This window comes from Archocentrus centrarchus, chromosome 13, assembly GCF_007364275.1.
Source record: "Archocentrus centrarchus isolate MPI-CPG fArcCen1 chromosome 13, fArcCen1, whole genome shotgun sequence".
Taxonomy (NCBI): Eukaryota; Metazoa; Chordata; class Actinopteri; order Cichliformes; family Cichlidae; genus Archocentrus; species Archocentrus centrarchus.
The window spans coordinates 41,045,875-41,062,643 of NC_044358.1; the positions used below are offsets into that span (position 1 = coordinate 41,045,875).

General features: G+C 42.4%; 1 protein-coding gene across 4 annotated transcripts in view; it reads right to left on the reverse strand.

Annotated features, from left to right (window-relative positions):
- Positions 1–16,769, reverse strand: part of pax3b (paired box 3b) — a 28,526-nt gene extending 11,757 nt beyond the window's left edge. For 2 of the 4 annotated variants that reach the window (XM_030744856.1, XM_030744857.1), the window contains exons 1-4: positions 16,279–16,769; positions 15,499–15,734; positions 15,280–15,337; positions 14,690–14,833 (exon numbers count right to left, since the gene is read on the reverse strand). In XM_030744856.1, coding sequence (XP_030600716.1) covers positions 14,690–14,833; positions 15,280–15,337; positions 15,499–15,734; positions 16,279–16,363 — 523 coding nt within the window. In that variant the 5' untranslated portion in view covers positions 16,364–16,769. Of the gene's footprint in view, positions 1–14,689; positions 14,834–15,207; positions 15,338–15,498; positions 15,735–16,278 lie in introns of all 4 variants that reach the window. The other 2 variants (XM_030744854.1, XM_030744855.1) reach the window with 1 other exon arrangement.

Sequence of the window (16,769 nt, forward strand, 5' to 3'; positions counted from 1 at the left end):
AAATAACATACAACAATGACAGAGAGACTCGTATCTAAAAATTCTGAACAGCAAAACCAAATTTAACGCAGTGGAAATGAAGCGCAATAAATCCAACATCAGTTTTAGTCATGGTGTAACAGGTGGCATGTTAGGTGAACGTGCCAAGCTTGGCAACCTGTGAAGAATGGTGCCAGATACTTTTTTTTCATAACAAAGGAGGAAGAAATTAACTGTTTAGCTGAGCATGTTAGGGAAACTTTCCAATAATCAATATATTATTAAATATGCTACTATGTTTGCCTATTATTTTTGTTGTGGCAAAAGACTACAGACTTTATGGAAGTGTTTCTGTCTCTCTGACTGCTTAGCTGGAAATTAGAGAAATGTATCCACTCATATGGTTGTGTCAGGTCGGCCAGTGAGAGGGCGTTGAGGGTGGCCTTTACACTGTGGAAGTGTTCACATTTCTGCTGAGGAGCTCTTCATATTTTGAAGAAGCACCTGCAAGCTAATAAGAGCTCCACAGCGCCGGTGGCCAGACGATAGTACGACCCTCGAAGTGCACAGCTAGCTTTTAGCTAAAGCTCTCATTCTGTGATGGAGGAGACTTCAGTACCAGACTGAACTCCCTGTGGGATTAGGTATAGTCAGTACACTCAGAGGTAAATCTATAATAGGATACACACCCTTTGGACAAAACTAAATGCAAAGGGGTGTTTATTTTTGGTAAAGTACTCTAAGAAGTTACTTTTCTCAGTAACTTTTTTTAAGTAATGCTGCCCAACACCGTAGACCCAAATCTAACATTAAAACTTGCAAAAGGCAGATCCTCCCATTTGAGAAGCTCTAATCAGTGAACTGTCATTCCTGCTTAATACGATACACAAACTCTTAATCTAAGACTAATCACTCTTAAACAACACACAGTTTTGACTTTTTCTTTACTATTTTTGTCTTGTCACTCAATGCAATCTTCAGGCTGGCTGAGCCGTGGTGATATCAGGTGTCTTGACAGCTTTTGTGTGTTTTTACTTTTCATCTCTGTCTCAGATTAGTATTAATTCTATTGTGCGCTGAGCTCTATAAACCCGCAGTTTGGGTTTTTTTTTTTAAACACGCTTACTTCAAACACTCCATTGGCTCCCTTCTAAGTTCACCAAGGCCAAAGCGCCCACTTTTTGTGTTACACTTAATTAATTCCCCCTCAGCACAGGGGAAGTTTTGTGTGCAACACTGTATTAGTTCCCCCCTCAGAAGCAACAATAAAATACAAGAGAATCCAAATAGCTCAGGGCCCCTCATGTGAAACTGATCCTCTCTGCCCCCCTTTGGCGATTTTCTCTTCACAACACCAATAGCAGTGGGAGTCAACTTAACATGCATTAGGAGCAAATTGGTAAAGAAACATTCAAGCATGAGGGAGGCAATAAGTAAAATATTTTCAAAGAGGGAGCCAGAGAAATGGAGACATTGCCTTAAGCTGCTGTTGAATATTTTTGCAGTTTTGCTCTCAAAGATTGCCAGCTCTTCTTCAGTCTCCTTGTGAGTTTAGAAATTTACCAGCATGGACACAAAAACAGCGCGCCGCTTCTAAAAGACAAGATAGTTCAGAATGGCAACTGTGGTTTCAGATAAGAGCAGTTTCTGGAACTTCTTAGATTTGCTCGTCACAGTGTGGAGGCAAAACCTCTCCGGATTTGTAGGCCAAGTCTTTTATATGACTGGAGGACTCTGTGCCTTAGATGGTGAGGAAGGAATTTGGGGTGTGGAGTATGTGGCACTTTGGAGTTTTTTTGGACAGGATGGCTGAAAAACAAGAGATGAGGCCTTTTTTCGCAGCCTCCCCCTCCAGTTCCTGCATGGAGGAGGGCCGCTAGGAATGCCCCCACCACCACCTCCCCCACTCCACCCCAGCATGCACGTTCCTCAGCATTTCACAGGGATTTGGGTTTTGGGAAAGCTGAGGCGGCCCGGGAAAATCCTTAATCACTTTGGAATTACCTATTGGTTATGAGCGCTACCGGGGTTTCGAGAACTTTTCAAAAGAAGCGACAGTGTGGCACCTCTTAAGTCTCGGGAATCTAGCTGAGATACAATCCTGCAGAGAGGACCAAAGCTGGATCGCAACATCCGTTGATCGTAAGATAGAACAAGATAATGAGGCAGAGCCTCAACGATGCCGATGTTGGTCACTGAAGCACAACAATATCAACGCCATTCGCTGACAGGTAAAATAGGCGAGGAAAAGTGCTGAGAAAACATCAGACTTGAACATTTTTCACAATAGCGTAACACACACTTTTTGGACCTCCTTAAACAAGCACCACCTTCTCCTCCCTCTTCCCTCTGTCATTCTCCCTCCTCTCCCTCTCTCGCAGCCTCTCTTTGTCTCCCACCTCTCTCTCTCTCTCTCTCGCTCTGTCTTTTCCACCCATATTTCTCCCTCTGACTCTCGGGCTCTTTGTTGCTCCACAGAGTTGAGGTCTTTGCTGGCAATTTCCACGCTCCATCTGTGGAATCCGTCATGGCTCCCTCAGCCCTTCACAGTGGAGGGCTGTCACCTGCCCCACGGGGGAGCTTGGAAGGGGCTGGGGAGGGGCATGAAAAGGCTTCGCAGAGGGCTTGAGGGGTTGGGGTGGAATAGATGGGGGTATAGCTAGGGGCATTACCCCCCCCCCCCCCCCCCCCCCCCCCAAAAAAAAAGAAAAAAAAAAAAAAACCTTCTTCCAGAGGGAACTAAGAGCACCTGAGGGGGTGAAAAGGGAAGTGGAGGCAACAGGGGCTGTTGTTGTGCTTGTAAATGTACCCATGGGGATAGTGTGTCTGTGTTTGTTGTAGTTGTTGTTGGTAGAAGCAAAATACACCCACAGTTTAGTGTTCCAATAAATGGATGCTAGCTGAGGTGAAAGGGAAAAGGAAGTATGTCCCTTCCAACAATTTCCTCGTTTTCTCTTTTTATGTCCTCTGAGAGATCCAAACCGCTTCTGTCTCTCCCCACAGGTCTCCCCTCGTTTAAGCCCCACTGCAGCTGTTTACACAATGCTATTTGAAATCAAAATGGAGCCTGTGTGAGGTTTGTGTGAGGTTGGTTTAGGACCTGTCTTTGGAAAAGACTTAAAACAATGAGTTTACTATAAATGCTGAAATGTTGAAAAACAAGAATGAGAATATTGACGATTTTGAAAATACAGATTTCATTGCAAACACATTTTTCACACTTTTTTGGAGAAGAGTGATACGCTCATGACACAAATCATTTATCATTTAAAGCATTTATGTACAACTTTATGATAACAATGTTAAGAAACTGTAAATTACAACTTAATTCAATTTTAGTTAATAGCAGTTTCCTGTTATCTGACAAAATTATCTGTATTCATGTTTCTAACTGCTAAATAAATGATTTGCAGAACATTGTCTGAATGTTTATTGTGAGGTTACAGTTGATTTTTTTGTAAATAAACCCCAAACAATATCTAGATGTTTAATATAAAGCTGAAAGTTCCTGCTGTAACTACCAGCAGTTTTTACTCCAACAAACTGCTGCACAGAATCTAAGCTTTACAGTATAATACTGTCAGCTACAGCCACTATTATTTATTTATTCACCTTTATTAACCCTGCACACTAAAAAAAATTACAAGGGCACCCAGCCCATTAAAATGGGACACCGGGGGTCTTGCAAAACTTGTATGTGATGAGCTGGACCTAAGACTGGTCCCACTAAAGCAGCATTAGATCGTATTAGATGGACTGGGAATGAGGACAGGCTCGCTGACCAGTAACAAATCCTTTATTACAAAACCACAACATCTGGTAATCATTACCAATGACGTTATTGTGTATCTAAACTGTTATGTTTGCTGGTGTCATCAGAATTTAATCATTCTTGTTGGTTAGCATCTATGATATAATGCAAAATAAAATAATTGATAAAATAATATTTTTACCACACAAACTAATGACATATATGTGTATGTTAGAGAATTACAACTGTTTATAAACTCTGTTTTTATTCTACAGTTTGTTAAAAGTAAAATTAGGGTTTACTTTATAAATTTAATGAATGATGGTCAGTGCACTTTATACTTGTGACAATCGAGTGCTACAGATCTTCTGCATTTAAATATATATTTACAACAAAAATATAAAAACAAACTTGGAAGTCATTTCTCCCATCTGCATAAGAACTCAGCTTTAAATTAGCTTTTTAGTGTGATAATTCACACCAAATAGATAATTCAGACTTGTTTCAGTGACAGATTTAATTAAGGTATACTTAATTTTTAATATACTAATTTTAAAATTGTCGTAAATCCCACTTGATGGTGATTGTGAGAGGTGTGCTTGTCATAAAAGAAAAAAATTGCAAATTTAAAGTTTTTTTTTTTTTTTTTTACACTTTTAAAGTCCAGAAATCAACCACATCCCTTCAATTCTAAAAATATAATGTCATGCAAATTAAAGTGGCAGGTGATGGTGGTTCATGCGTTGCGTAGGAGGAGTTCTGGAGGCAAAGCTGTGCCAAGAACGATGCCATCCGCCCAGTCACCCCTAAAGCTCTCTACACCCTGCAGCTTGGTTAAAGAGCTCATAAATACACACACACACACACACACACACACACACACACACACACACTCATTCTAAGCATTTAAAACTACGTTAATCAAGCTTGTCAGCCCCAAGGCATCTCTCAGTGTCCAGTAATACTCTCCTTTCTCACATACATAGCTTAATCAGTGATCAAGCCCACCATGATCTTTGTAATGATAAAATAAAATACCAGAGCGACATCAGTACATAGTGTGCCCTACTTCTCTTACTCACAGAGGAAGGGAAGAAAGGTTAGATGGTGAGAATCCCTTGCCTTGCTTCCCGGATCTTTTCCAACCTTGTAAACCTGTGGTTTTGGAGTGCCCCATTTGCCGTCATCGCCTCGCTATCCCTAAGATCTGATCATATCGTGTTGGCACCGTCAAATAGCCTTAGCCAATCAAATTATCCACTCTAACCCTCATATCACCCCCTGCATGTATGCATATGCTATATCTTAAAATGCAGTATTTACAGCCCCTGTAAACATTTAACTTCTCTATATATACTTTTGCTTCACCTCAGCTTAAAGGAGACAGGCATGCGGTCCCAGCTCTTGTCAGTTCATCAAAATCTGAGAAAATATGAGCCTTAAAAGGGTAGAATTATCTGAGTAGAAGAAGGCCTGGAAAAGCAGCCTCTGCGAGCTTGTCCGGGAGCTGGGGAGCATTAAGCCGCAAAATAAGAGAGGAGCAGTTGGAGTGGAGGGAGGGGTGGGTGGGAAGGGGTTAGAGGAGAAAAGAAAACTGTTTAATTTAACCAAACTGAAGCCCTGAGAGGCACACGGGGCACAGCACTCCGGGCCAAAACAACTTTTTCAGAGCCAAAAAAAAAAAAAAAAGCCCAAAATGGCTCCCATCGTGCAACGCCATCCCAGAGAAGAGAAAAAATGAGGAGGAGAAAGAGGAGGAGAAGAGAGGATTTAGCTGAAACACACTATTGGAAAGACTTCAGCATTGCTGAATTTCTAGGAGGGGGGGGGAATAGTCAGATGGGGACACAAAGGCTTAAATATGTCCACAGAGACATGTACACACAGTACACACTGAGCTTGTATGCCTGTGTGTGTGTGTGTGTGTGTGTGTGTGTGTGTGTGTGTGTGTGTGTGTGTGTGTGTGTGTGTGTGTGTGTGTGTGTGTGTGTGTGTGAGAGAGACAGAGAGAGAAGGAGCTGATGGGGATGTGTCCAACGTGGACCCCATCCCCATCAGTGGGACTTGGGGGAATTGACTGACCATATGTGGGCTATTTACAGCCCTCTTCGGACATCCCCGTAGTTCTTCTGGGGCTTTGGTTAACAGTGAGGGTAAATTGAGCTTCTGACACGTTGCCCCCTCCACCTCCCCCTCTCAAAAAAACCAAAAACACAAAACAAAAGGCAGAGGAGACAAACGCAGCATTTATTTGGGCGGGCCGACCATGCTGCTCCTATTCAGTGGCTGGGGGGCTAAATGACTGGCCGACTGCATTAAACAGTATATAGAAGTCAAGGCAGGCAGATGCTGGGTCGGATAATGGCTTTACTGACAGCTTATGGACCCATCTGCGACTCTTTCTGCTGTGTGTGTGTGTGTGTGTGTGTGTGTGTGTGTGTGTGTGTGTGTGTGTGTGTGTGTGTGTGTGTGTGTGTGTGTGTGTGTGTGTGTGTGTGTGTGTTTTGAATGCGAGTGTGTGAGAGGGAGGGATGGTAGGAGAGTGTTCTCACTTGACTTGCTAAGAGGGAGTTTTAACCTTCACAGATGCCCTGTGAGTGTGCCAGGGCTGTGTGTGTGTGTGTGTGTGTGTGTGTGTGTGTGTGTGTGTGTGTGTGTGTGTGTGTGTGTGTGTTAGCTACAATGTGAATATACAAAAAAATGACACACAAGCACAAACAGTCATCAATCACAGCCTTGTTAAGGCGCAGAAAAATTGAATAAAGGGGGGGACGCTGTCAGTCAACACTTATGGGAGTTGTAGTGGATGTCGAGGGGGGGGATTAGGAAGTGGTTACCTGTCATTTATAGCTACATGTGTTTCTAACCCCGTTTCCTGTGTAGCGTTAGGGGGGAGCGACCCTCCACAGCCCGGTGACCCTGCAGTTCTTCTCTGTCTTTTAACTTTTGCAAATGCCTCTCAGCTCCAGTCATTGGGGAACGTGTTGAAATCTAACGAGGTGAGCTGTGAGCGGGCCTCACAGTCAACCTCAGTGTTTTATTTTTTATTATTTTTTGTGGTGGGGGTTGGTGTTTGCTGACAGGGAAGGAATTTTACAGCTTCATCTTCACTCCTGTACAGCTACAACACAGAAGCTGTTATTCTTCTACAGGAATCAATCCACAAACACATGATCCTGTTGTTTATCTATTTTAATTCAAGTATGAAAAATATGAATAATAAAATCTAGAGAGATTTTGGACTAGAAGTAATAGACTTTTATATAGATGAACATGGAGCTGAGTTTCCACCTTTGTACCTCAGATAGTAAATACAGAGTATCTGCGGGCTTGGACAAGCACACACCTGTAATCAGGTTCTACACAGTGGTACATTCACTCAGACAACATATATATATTATATATATATATATATATATATATATATATATATATATATATATATATATATATATATATATATATATATATATATATATATATATATATATATATATATATATATATATATATATATATTAGCTTACATGCAACTTGTGTTGCAAGTGCACTGAAGTATTAGCCAGAACATTGTTACTGGTCAGTATCGACCTTGTTGACTTGTTGTCCTATTGTTTGGTCTGTCATCAAATTAGATGGTAATAAATCTTGTGTCAGATGAATGTTTATTACAAGCTACAGTCAGATTTTTTTTTTTTATTAAGAAAAAGTTATAACCGTTCAGTTAGCTAATGTGCCTTACTAAAAAAAAAAGCAGGACATTAAAAAAAGGGAATAAAAAATAAGTAGATGTTATGACTTCTGTTTGACCTGTTCAGCTGACATCTCTTCACTTGTGTCCACTAATTAAGGTAGGCTAAGGCTTGGATTTTGCTTCTGCATCGGGTCTTTGAGGGGCCTACATACGTAACCAGAAATCCCCTCTGAACCCTACGTGGTAACCCCAGTCCTTGCAGGATGCACGCACCCAACATGTAGTTATATTTTTCGAGACCCGTGAGGTTACGTCGTAGGATTTAGAGGGCATTTCCAGCTACATACGCAAGGACCGCAAAGACCCGACGCAGAAGCATTATTCAGCATCATTCGTGGCTGTATGTGAACAACGTTTGGCATTCTCCTGCTAATAAATATATTCATACTTTATCTTCTCTTCAAGCTGGAAGGGAGAAATAAAATCCCTTTTTCCTCCCTGTGTCTCCCTCCAAGCCTAACACAACCCTGTGGCCCTATCTGAGCCACCACACAGTTAGCAATTAGTGTGATAGCAAGTGAATACGATAAGAGTGCTGCTTACCACCGCCAGGTCTAACAACTCTGCTGGCTGAAACCCTGAATAGTGTCCTGAAGAGCAAAAAAGAAATTATTTGATGAAGTTTTTTTTCTTTCTGAAAAATACTGCTGTTGGTAGCTGCTATGGACCAAATAGTATTTTTTCTAAAATGATTTAAAAATGTTTAAAATGAAAATTCAGTTATTTTGAACCCATTTGAGTGAGCAAAGCAACAAAATATAACGAATAGAAGTCTTTTCGAGTCTTTATGTCCTTCCTCACACTCTTTGAACAGGCAAAGATTCACAAACAGATGAAACTAAATCCCACAGATCAATGATGGGACATATTCTTTGCTGACAGCCCAACAAGGCGTATACGGGACAATCCTGATTAATCTGTTCACCGATTCTGTGTCTAGTTCATTCCTTCAAGTTTAAGAGTTAATCTAAAAGATATTCCCACAGGGCACCGCCGCAGCCTTAACACGCTTTTTAAGCCTCTTTCCCGACACAAACACAAAAGCTCCTGGGCTAATTAGTTAACAAAGCTCTGAAGGAGAAGTCAAGCTTCATCAGTCAGGTGACTGACAGCTGCCTGTCCCCCCCATCAGCAGCATATACTGGCCTCTGGCTGGCCTCTGCCATCTTTGACACTCAACCCTTAACCCCATACCGTGCACATGCACAGACACACATTAAAAATCATTCATGCTCCCAAACAGACAGATAGATATATGAGATGAAAAAAACACGCGCTCACATTCTTCCTTATTTTCTCAGAGATGCACACTAACACACTCATGCACATTAAAAAACAACCTCTCTCCCCCTTTCACCCCTCCCAGCTGTTGTGCCTATAGTGCATACTTGCAGCAGATAAAGAGGGGCCTTATTCTAAGGCGAGCCATTCTACTTGACCTTCGCTGGGCCTTTTCACTCTTTCACTCCCTTCAAACCGTCTTTGGGGCTTGCTCACTCTCAGCTCAATGTGGCTAGTCCATCACGGGTGAAGGCTGGGGCGCTACCACGGGTCTTGAAGGGGGAATACCCCAAATACACCCCCTCCTTACCCCCCACCACCCCTGCCCTTATACACATACACGCACACACACTCAAAAGCCCCACCCTCTCAGAAATCACCCTGACTTCAAAGTTGGTGTGCATTCATTAATTGCCCTTTGAATTGATATCAGAGTGTCACAATAAGAGTGTGAAAGGAAAAAGAGGCTTTAATGAAGCATAGAGCGTCCATTCATTTGCAGATAACTATGTTTTCATGCTTGGATAGTCATCATGCATGGGCTTATTAGAAAAAACTCACGAGAGAGGGAGGAGTGTGGGGTGAGGAGAAGGGACAGAGAGACAGGGAGAGCCCCAGGGCAGAAGAGAGTGATTTGGTTCTCGACCACTTGGCCCTCGTGCCCCCCTTTGCCCTCGTGCCCAGGGACTCACTGAGTGACACATTCATTCTTTCAGTGGACAGACAGAGCCCTCTTCACCAGACACTTGGCTCAGGCCACTAACAGCCAATAACTACAGGATCTATCAAGATCTTATTGGTTCCATCTTTGTCACATCTGATGACAAAAAAGCAACTGGTAACTTATTAGGGTGATTATTTTCATTATGATTTCATTTGCTGATTATTTTTGCAGTTATTAAAGACTTTGGTCTGTAAAATGTTGGAAAATGTGTGTCACAAATTTTAGAAAAATCTAAGGTCACATCTGTCTACCATCAGAAACCCAAATTTATTCAATTTACAATTTTTTTAAAAATAGAGGAAAGCATCAAATGCCCGTGTTGGTGAAGCTAGAAAGAGAGTTTGAAGCATGTTTACAGGCTGACTGGCATATTGATTCAGCTTAGCAACTAACAGAAAAAGTACAATAAGTTTTCAACTATGAGGTTTTAATTGACCCAGTTTTTAACATCCAGAAATAAGAGGAAAATTAATCCTGTTACATGAGGTAACACAGACCCACTGTCTTAATTACAAAGTGTACTTACATGCATAGATGCACCTCAAAGCATATAACTATTGACTGTACTGATCAAATATTTAGTATGCGAGATATAACTGAAATAAATAGTGGGACTAATCTTTAGATAATAACTATAGTTCATATACAAAAGTTACTGTTAAAAGTCAGTCTGAGCTAAAGCCTTGGACTTAATGTTTCTGCACAAACTGTCATCACACACTAACTGCATCTTCTGTGCTCTCAACCCATCCTTCGCTTCCTTCCTTCACTCCTATCCCCTCGATCTGTTGTTTTCTCCTGCCATGGCATTGGTCCAGGGTGTGCCCATGTGTCACATTTGCAGCACGCCATCTTCACCCCAAGTGGCAGAGAAACCCCGAGTCCCTCCTTCACCCGCATTATTTACACAAACAAAGTCCTGCTCCGTTTCTGTGACAAAGCCAGCTAAATCTTTATGGCTCTTTCATGTATTGTCTGCTCACGGTTCCCTTTTGTCCCTCGGTCATTGGCCTGGGCCACGGATACAATGAAGCCAGCAGAATGGAGGCAGATTGAAGGAATGCGCCTCAATAAACCTAATTATGACATGATGACTGCGCTCACCATGGTAGGGGTTTTTCAAAGATCCCGGGCTTATTCAATTAGCCCTTTCCAGGATCCCCTTTCACCAAATAAAGTTATCCCTTTGACTGTTTGCATTGCAGAGTGGAATGTGTGTGTGTATGCATGCATGTTGTGTACACACACACACACACACACACACACACACACACACACACACACACACACACACACACACACACACACACACGGCTGGCCTAAATGGAAATGTATTGGCTCTCAACAAGGCTCCTCTGTATTATCTGGCTAATTTCACCTAACTAAGTATGGACACTAAAAGATACACTGTGAAAATGTGTAGCAGGAGGAGGGAGGAGGCGGGGACACGGTGACTGTTTTAATCATTAACTTTGTCTCCAGGGTTAATTACTATGAGCTTGGGAGTTTGGTGCAGCCCAGTGATGGGCCTGGAGGGCCAGCTTTACTGTCAAGGATGTATTTATTTGACTGAAAAAGAGGAGGCATTTTGTTTTTGAGGACCGTTTTCTTTGACTTTTAATTAACTTGCTGCATGGGAATTTGGGGGTAAATGTTTACTTACATGTCAAAAGGTGAGCTTTTAGACACTTTTTAATGTTTAAGCTCTTATATAATTAGCTGAGCAACCGGCTGCAATCACATTTCACCCTTTAAAAATGCCTGTAAATCCTTAAGGTTGGCTATGACTACCAATAGGGCGTTAATGCTATAAAGCCACTTTTCAACAAAAAGATAATTAGGAGGTTATTTTAAAGCGCAAAATGTGGGTGTCAGTGGTGGCGTTATTTTCACTGTTCGATGTCAGTTCATAGGATAGAAGACACTATGTACTGCTCGAGATTAAACAGCTTGAAGAGTATAAAGGCAGCCGCCAAATTTACAAATGGGCACTTTTAAAAATCAGGCTTGAAACTGCAATAAATCTATGCACAACCACCCCACAAACGGTTAATACAGAGCTTCATTAGAAAACTTATATAGAGTGGACTGACTTTCCTTTGTGCGCTCCGGAGGATGCGGCTCAGATATGAAACGAGCTGTGCGCCGCAGGCTGAGGGAGAGAGACAGAGAGAAGGAGTAGGAAACAGAGGGAGAGGGGCGGTGTTGCTCTCCAGATGAAAGTGGAATGAAATAAAAGAGTCGATTTAATCTGCTTGAAGAGATTTGGGGAGCAAGTGGGGGTAGAAGAGGAGCGGGGGAGGGGGGGGTGCACAGGGTTTGCGGAGTTGTGCGCAGCGCAGGACGGGTGGCCGGGAGGGGGGGCACCATTGTGAAGCTGCGCTCCGGGCCAGACCGAAGTTCTCCGGGGAGAACATTGGTCCCCATTCACCGCAAACACTCTTTAATACACTCCCTCCATCATTAAATGTGACATAGCACAATATCGACATCATTTAGAAGACATTATTGATGTTCGAGGGGGCAAGGCCGGGACTCGTCAAAGAATCAATAATAGATCGCGCGTTACAGGCTGGACACGGCTCAGAATTCATGCGTCAAGGAGGAGAAGGCCACTTTGTTTTGTTGATCAATTACATTCTGAACATTATGACAAACGCAGCAATTAGGCTTCATCAAATGCTGCTTAATGGGACAATGTTGCTTTAAGCGCGGGGATCACACGCGCGGCACAGCAACAAAGTTATTCAAAGTTGACCCGAGTCAGACAATCAAATAAAGGAAAATAATAAACACAAAAAAATGGGAACCCCAAATTCGTACTTCTTATGAACTTAATTGTCAATTTCGTATTATTTTATTGATTCGTGTTTTTAATCAGCCCCAGATTTTTGCCTGGCACTTGTTCTTATCTTACTTTCAGAGCAGCTGATCGACTGTAAATGTTTACTGTACATTTTCAGCGCGCATGTGAGCGACAGCGTGCGTGCGCAGGCTCTGGGAGCGAGCGCGCAACTTTGGGCGATACGTGAGTGGATTTCAGAGGCCTCAATTGTCATTCTGAATGGCAGCCGGCTTCTTTAGCCGACCCCAAAAGGAAACATTTTGTAGGTGAAAACGGCCATTTTCCCTCGGTGAACGGGCCCTCTAAACCGCGCCGGAGCGCTCCCTGAATAATTCATCCTTCATTGCGATCTCATAATGTGCGTCGTTGGGCTTTTCTGTGCAGAAGCCCCCCCCCCCACCCTTTTTTTTCTTCTCGGGTTGAATTATAAGCAGGTTGCCTTCTTCTTCTTTTGCGCCGGCCAAAGCTGTTTCCAAGCTGGCCTTTTGTCCCCGCGCAGCCCAAGCGTGAGCCCCAAATAGACTCTCACGCCTTTGTCTCCCAAGTTCATCCCTGAGCGTCCCGTTGTGCGCGCGAGGCGTGCTTTTGTGAGGAGATGGAAACCGTTGAACAAATGTTTGATCAACTCATCTGGGGGACATTTTGTCTCCTCAAACCAGAGACCTTTATCTGTCCTCCCCGAACGCAGACACCGAGCGGGTGCTTAGAGGGAAATAGTGGGTTAAATGTTGACATTTGGCGGTGGAAAGCGAGCCAATGGAAACTGTCGAACACATGTTTGACCAGCACATTTTAGCATTTGGTGCCAAAAGTCTGATAGATAATAACAGCTCGATTATGAAAGCAGCTAGTAAATAAACGTGCAGTTCCAATGCCGCCAGTTCTGTAGAGAGGTGGGGATAAATAGAGCGGACATCCATCATCCTCTGTGTTTCTCTCCTGAATTATATGCCCCATTTCAATGTAACCGAGCCGCTGCGCTATACTTAAATTTATAATGAACTTTTCCGGGAAGAAAATGTTTAAACTGATTTCACTGAGTAAAGGCTGACACGCACATTACCGCATTACCAGCCTTTTAGAAGAGAAGCTGTAAACGCGCAGTAACAGTTTAGGAAAGCAGCGAAATAAATGAATTTCCACTCTAACGACGCAGCTTCGAAATAAAGTGATGACATTGCAAATGAGGTAGCTAACTGGACCTGATGTAGCTATGAAGTAATGAGCCTAAAACCTCAAACTTCACTAATCTCCAATCAGGCTACTGTCTGTGTCAGAGTGCTCAGGCAGGGGGATATGCCACGTTTTATTGTGCGTCACTTAAAGACTTGTGTTTTGTTTTCTTTTGTTATACCACAAAGTAAACCTACATTTCAAAAATAGTACTAAAGTTTGTAAATTAAAAAACCGTAAAGATTAAAGAAAAAAAAATCAAAGTCACATTAATTCATAAAATATCCCGCTGATTGTGAGACTTTCCAACAGGTGGTCACTTTTCTTCTTTATTTTTTACAGTGGACAGCAGTAATAACACTAATAAAAATCGATTTGTTGCATAAAATAACGATCAAACTATTTTAAAAAGACGAGCCAAAAGCAACGCCAGCTGTGTTTCTATAATTCATGAAGACGCCGCACTTAAATGTGCTGCGTGGATTTATGACGCAGCACAAGTACAGAGGAGTTTTTGAAATATGTAATATGCAGTTACTGTAACACGACTATTGAGCCCCATATTGCTTTCAAACCACTGCCGAACACACACACACACACACACACACACACACACACACACACACACACACACACACACACACACACACACCCACACACACACACATCTTTTTTTCCCCCCGCACAGAGCCATCACCTGCTGTTTGATTTACGGTACGGCCTCATGGGAAAAGCATTAGCGAAGAGATATGGTCGATAAAGAATTCCTAACAAAGCACTACACACACACACTCTCCACCCACACGCAGCAACTTCGCAGCATGCTAAAACTTCACACACAATAGGCTAGTGCACAACTAAATAAAAATATTGTATTTTTTTACGCTCAGCTCACAATCGCTCAACAGGTTGGAGATCCCTGCAAGTTTGTGCGTCATTACAGTGTATTCCCCTTTATAACAACAGAATATAAACGCATGTTTCTTTAAGCATTCCACTTTCACTACACTAATAGACAATTTCCCATCTTAAAATGACCGCAGCAAACTGAGACCATATCTGATCAAACGAGATGCCACTGAGCTCTAATGTCTCTAATTAGGGCCACTGATAAAAAAAGATAAGTTAACATATTTTCTTTCGCAACAATAACAACAACAGCAACTGGGAGAGCTCACTCACATCTGTCTCCTAAGATGCCCTCAATGCTGTGTTTGGCCCTCCGGTCGCTGTCCTCCAACTCTTTCTTCTCAATTTCATCTTCATCCTCTTCTTCATCGCCTTTCCCCCCAAACTTACTCCGCATTATGCGACTGATGGCGCTCACTGTGAGAGCACGTTAAAACAAAGGAAAGTAGTTAGTAAAAAGAAAATAAACAAAGAAAATAAAAATTAAATAAAACCCCGAATCTAAAATTAATGCATGATATAAAGTCTGTTAAGGAGCAGAATAAATACTACTGTATAAATAAATAATAATAAAACTGTCAAAAAATAAAACCCTGAAATGAATAGGTCTGTCAGATGTATTATAGGGACAAAATAGATGTACTTTATTTATTGTTTTATTTTTTAAATAATATTTTAATATGGTGTCCAGTTTAACACTTAAATAAATAAATAAAAAACTACAATTAAAAGCTACAGAAAATAAATAATTTTTTGTTTAAGTACATTCGTTCTTTTCTGCCCTTTTTTACCTGAAGGAACGTTGTTGCGGTCACATATCCCATCCTTCAGTAATTTATCCCGAATCTCCCAGCTAAACATACCCGGGTTTTCCCGCTTGTATTCTTCTATTCTCCTCTCTACGTCCGGCGATGTTCCCTGCTTCAGGGGTCAGAAAAGTCGTGGTGTTTATTCACTTGTTGTGGCCCTTGGGGCACAACGCACATGCCTCTATTATCACTAAAAAAATCAACAGGTTCCTATTATGGATGAACGTGAAATAGCATCACATGAATTTGCATCAGAAGGACCCTGGTCCCTACCTTGGGTTTGCTGCCTCCGATGGCCCCGGGTCTGATGGAGCCGGTCTCCTGGTAGCGGCACAAGATTTTGGACACGCAGCCGTGGGAGACCCGGAGCTGTCGGGAGATGACACACGGCCTGATTCCGTGGTGGGCCATCTCCACAATCTTATGCCGGATGTGGTTGGGCAAAGGTCTACCATTTATGAAAACTCCTCCGAGCTGGTTGACTCGGCCTTGACCCAGCGGGGTAGACACTGCATGTAATCAAAATGTTACAAGAACTTGTCACAAAGACTAAACACCCCCGAGAGGGAAAGTTTAGCAAAGAGACTCAACATTTAAGTCTATGCAACAAAGACGAGATGTTCCATAAGCATTAATAATAGCATTAATTAACTCTATAGGCTAAAACCACCAAAAACAAGAGGCAAAAAAAATGCTTCATCTGACAAAGAGTATAGCTAATTATGTTATCGGAGCGGGGCAATTAATTAGGAAAATTAAAAAATATTTGGCCTATATTTTTTAGTGTTAAAGTAGAACAAAAATAGTGCAAAAAATTAACAAAAACATTAAAATAAACTGAGCTAAATTAATAAATTACATAATAATATTAGATTCCTTTTCAGCTGAGATGTGGGCCTATCTTTCTTTTTAATAGCTTCTAATTCCTGTCACTGTAACCTAAAAACATCTTGGAGCTGAGGTTTGGGACGTGACTGCGTAAAGCGTCCGTGGCTACATAAAAGGAACAATGAATATCTTCCGTCCGGGGCACTAAAGCGTCCTTTGCTTTACCTTCCAGAGGGAAGCCGCTGCGGGGGTAGTTCTGAGCCAGCGTGGGTCGCATCATCCTGGGTATTGACCCTGCCAACGCAGTCATACCACCGACACCCCAAACACTGCAGGAACCTCCTCCTAACGGGGAGGCTGCTCCTCCAGCACCGACTTTGCGGCAGGAGGACGTCGTTACAAAGGTCTCCCCGTCGCCTGTTAGAAATTTCCTGAAAATTATCCTGGGTTAGCTTCGATAAAAGTTAGCCGCGCCCGTGCTAAAGCCAAGCACTGTCCCGGGACAGCCACAAGCCTCTGAGAAGTCAAAATTGACGACAAAAAAAGTAGAAAGTGGTTCAGGGCTAGTTAAAAGAGTATGTTTCTCATTCTGTTGGTTTTAATCACCGGTGGTGAGACTTTGGGGGGAACGCGGGTGCAAAAGCGGTCTAGCTGGGGCGAAATATATTGTTGTTGTTTGTTGACACCGGTTCAAAGTGAGAGGAGCCCGTCAAAAG